The sequence below is a fragment of the Frankliniella occidentalis genome, unplaced genomic scaffold (genome assembly GCF_000697945.3).
Source record: "Frankliniella occidentalis isolate FOCC.00 unplaced genomic scaffold, Focc_3.1 Scaffold67, whole genome shotgun sequence".
In the NCBI taxonomy this organism is placed as follows: domain Eukaryota; kingdom Metazoa; phylum Arthropoda; class Insecta; order Thysanoptera; family Thripidae; genus Frankliniella; species Frankliniella occidentalis.
The window spans coordinates 22,490-24,582 of record NW_026267197.1 but is presented as its reverse complement, the minus strand read 5'-3'; the positions used below and the strand labels follow the sequence as shown (position 1 = coordinate 24,582).

The window sequence follows — 2,093 nt, the reverse complement described above, 5'->3', positions numbered from 1 at the left end:
AACTTACATTTAGGAACTACATTAAGTGTAGTTTGCATTTGTCAACCTAATGTAGGCATCAAAGTGTTGCTCTTTGTCGGAGGACGTGCATCAATCGGCAATAGCTATCAGTTTGATTTTTAAAAAAATACTTGAAAAATCAATTAAAAAATTGTTTTGCTTCTTGGGAGACCTTGCAGTTCTCACTGCAAAAATATTTGTATCTGTGTGCTATGTGATTGAGAAGAACTGATACAAATAAAAAATAATTTAAAAATAAAAACGGCTAAAACATGATTTCTTCATTTGCTGTGATTTTCCGTTGCTGCCTGCCTCAGTCCTCAGACGCACAGCCCGTAGTAGCAGTACGACTCTGGGCCGCAGTGCGCGCACGCCTCGCCCGTCTGGTACATCCAGTCACCCACCACGTTGCCCGTCGGCCCGTAGTCGCACACGTAGAGGCGCGTGTTCCAGCGCCGCCCCGCGTAGTAGTCGTTGTACTCCGCGATGCCGCAGCCCACGAGAAAAGTGTCGGCCCAGCTGAGCTGCGTGAAGTGGCCCGTCACCGCTGAGAACCTTCAAAAGTCAGATCGGAACCCGAGTGAGAAACGGGATATCGAAACGATCTCGTCGAAATGAGAGAATCGAGGGCGTTAAGGTATCGTCCCGACATCGTTGGACATTTCCTCCCCGGCCGGCTCTGCCTCCCACCTGTACGGCCGCAGGGACTGGCGTCCGTTGTGTTTGGCTACCTCGTCGTACCACTTCCTCACCACCTTGCTCCAGTCGGGACGCTTGAGAGGGCGCGTCATGCGCTCCAGGTAGATGTTCTGGCCCACCGGAAAGCGCTCTGCAACAAGGGTCGCCACTGTCAGGGGATGGGCTGACTGGGCCAAATGACGGCTTGGTTCTGGTGCACCCGCCCCGCCCCGATCCAGGACTTGAACCCGGGCACCCAACCAGTGGCTCAACGGCTACGACTACCCCCCAACAACCCCCAACTCAATCCCGCCCACACCCACTCTCACGGCTCACGCCCCGCGACTCACCCACGTTGCGGCAGGTGTCGTGCTTGAACTGGCACTGGTCAGCCCACCGCTGGGCGATGGCTGCGAGCTCCTCGTCGTACCACTGCAGCCGGAACACACAGTGTGTTTGAGAACGAGGTGCGACTCGACGGGACAACACGACATTGTGACACACTCCACTCACCATGAGCCTCATGTTGGCGGCGGACGGCTGCGGCCCGGGCGAGCCGCGCGACTCCTCGCCGGTGGCCAGGATCCAGCGCACCGTGTTGTGGGCGGCCACCACCTCGTCCTGCTCCTCGCGCTGCAGCGGCCGGGACACCGACACGCCAGAGCGGCAGGCCGCGCCCTGGGTCTGGAGAACAAAGCAAGCCCCATCAGCACCGCGAGCGAACCCACTGCGAGTCGCGGGAGCACGGTACTCACGTAGTAACGACACAGGGTGTGATCGGGGCAGATGTCGCAGTAGCTGTAGTAGTTCCTGCCGGTGAAGTTGCCGTTGGCGGCGCTGTACCTCGCCGCGGCGTACCGCGCCGCGTCGGCCCATGGCACGCTCTGCTGCTCCAGCACGGCGTCCGCGTGGGCCGCCGCTGCCAGGATGGCGACGATGAAGAGCGACGCGAACAACGAGGCGGGCCTGGGGCTGCTGGACACACGGACCGACAGCAGGGCATCAGACTCTGGTGAATAGCAGTAGCTCGCCCAGGGAGGAATAGCGAAACGGTATCGTTTCGGTATCGTTATGAAAGTATTCGTGATTGATTATGGTTGGCCATCTGGAGTTGCGCTGCTTGCATTCAAAATGCAGTTTTCAACGAGTTGACGGGAAGGAACGATCAGTTCGCGATGCTCACCTCGACCCCCCGCGGCCCGACACGCGCAGGTGCACGCGGCTCTCCATGCCGGGGAGGACGTCCTCCAGGACAGGCCCCGCTGGAGCCAGAGAGGGGATCTGTCGGGCGCGCGCGCGAGTCGCAAAGTGGCGCCGCGGCTGCCGCGTTTCCGTGTAAGTGTAGGGCCCGTGGCCCGCGGGCGTGCCCAGGTAGGTGCGCGACCACGTGTCGGCTCCTCCCCGCCCCGCCCCGC

At 60.0% G+C, this 2,093-nt stretch overlaps 1 protein-coding gene across 2 annotated transcripts; it reads right to left on the bottom strand.

Moving 5' to 3' along the window:
* Positions 1 to 1,999, bottom strand: LOC113216930 (venom allergen 5-like). Of its 2 annotated transcripts, none has more exons than XM_026436765.2 (6): positions 1,862 to 1,999; positions 1,434 to 1,653; positions 1,192 to 1,362; positions 1,029 to 1,110; positions 691 to 829; positions 1 to 555 (listed from the first exon to the last, which is right to left on the bottom strand). In XM_026436765.2, the coding sequence occupies exons 1-6, from the start codon at positions 1,906 to 1,908 to the stop codon at positions 321 to 323; spliced, it is 894 nt and encodes a 297-aa protein (XP_026292550.1). In that variant the 5' UTR covers positions 1,909 to 1,999; the 3' UTR covers positions 1 to 320. The 2 variants fall into 2 exon arrangements, with proteins under 2 accessions (XP_026292550.1, XP_052124312.1); XM_052268352.1 differs by having other exon boundaries at positions 1,434 to 1,650; positions 1,862 to 1,996.
* Positions 2,000 to 2,093: the final 94 nt, after the last annotated feature.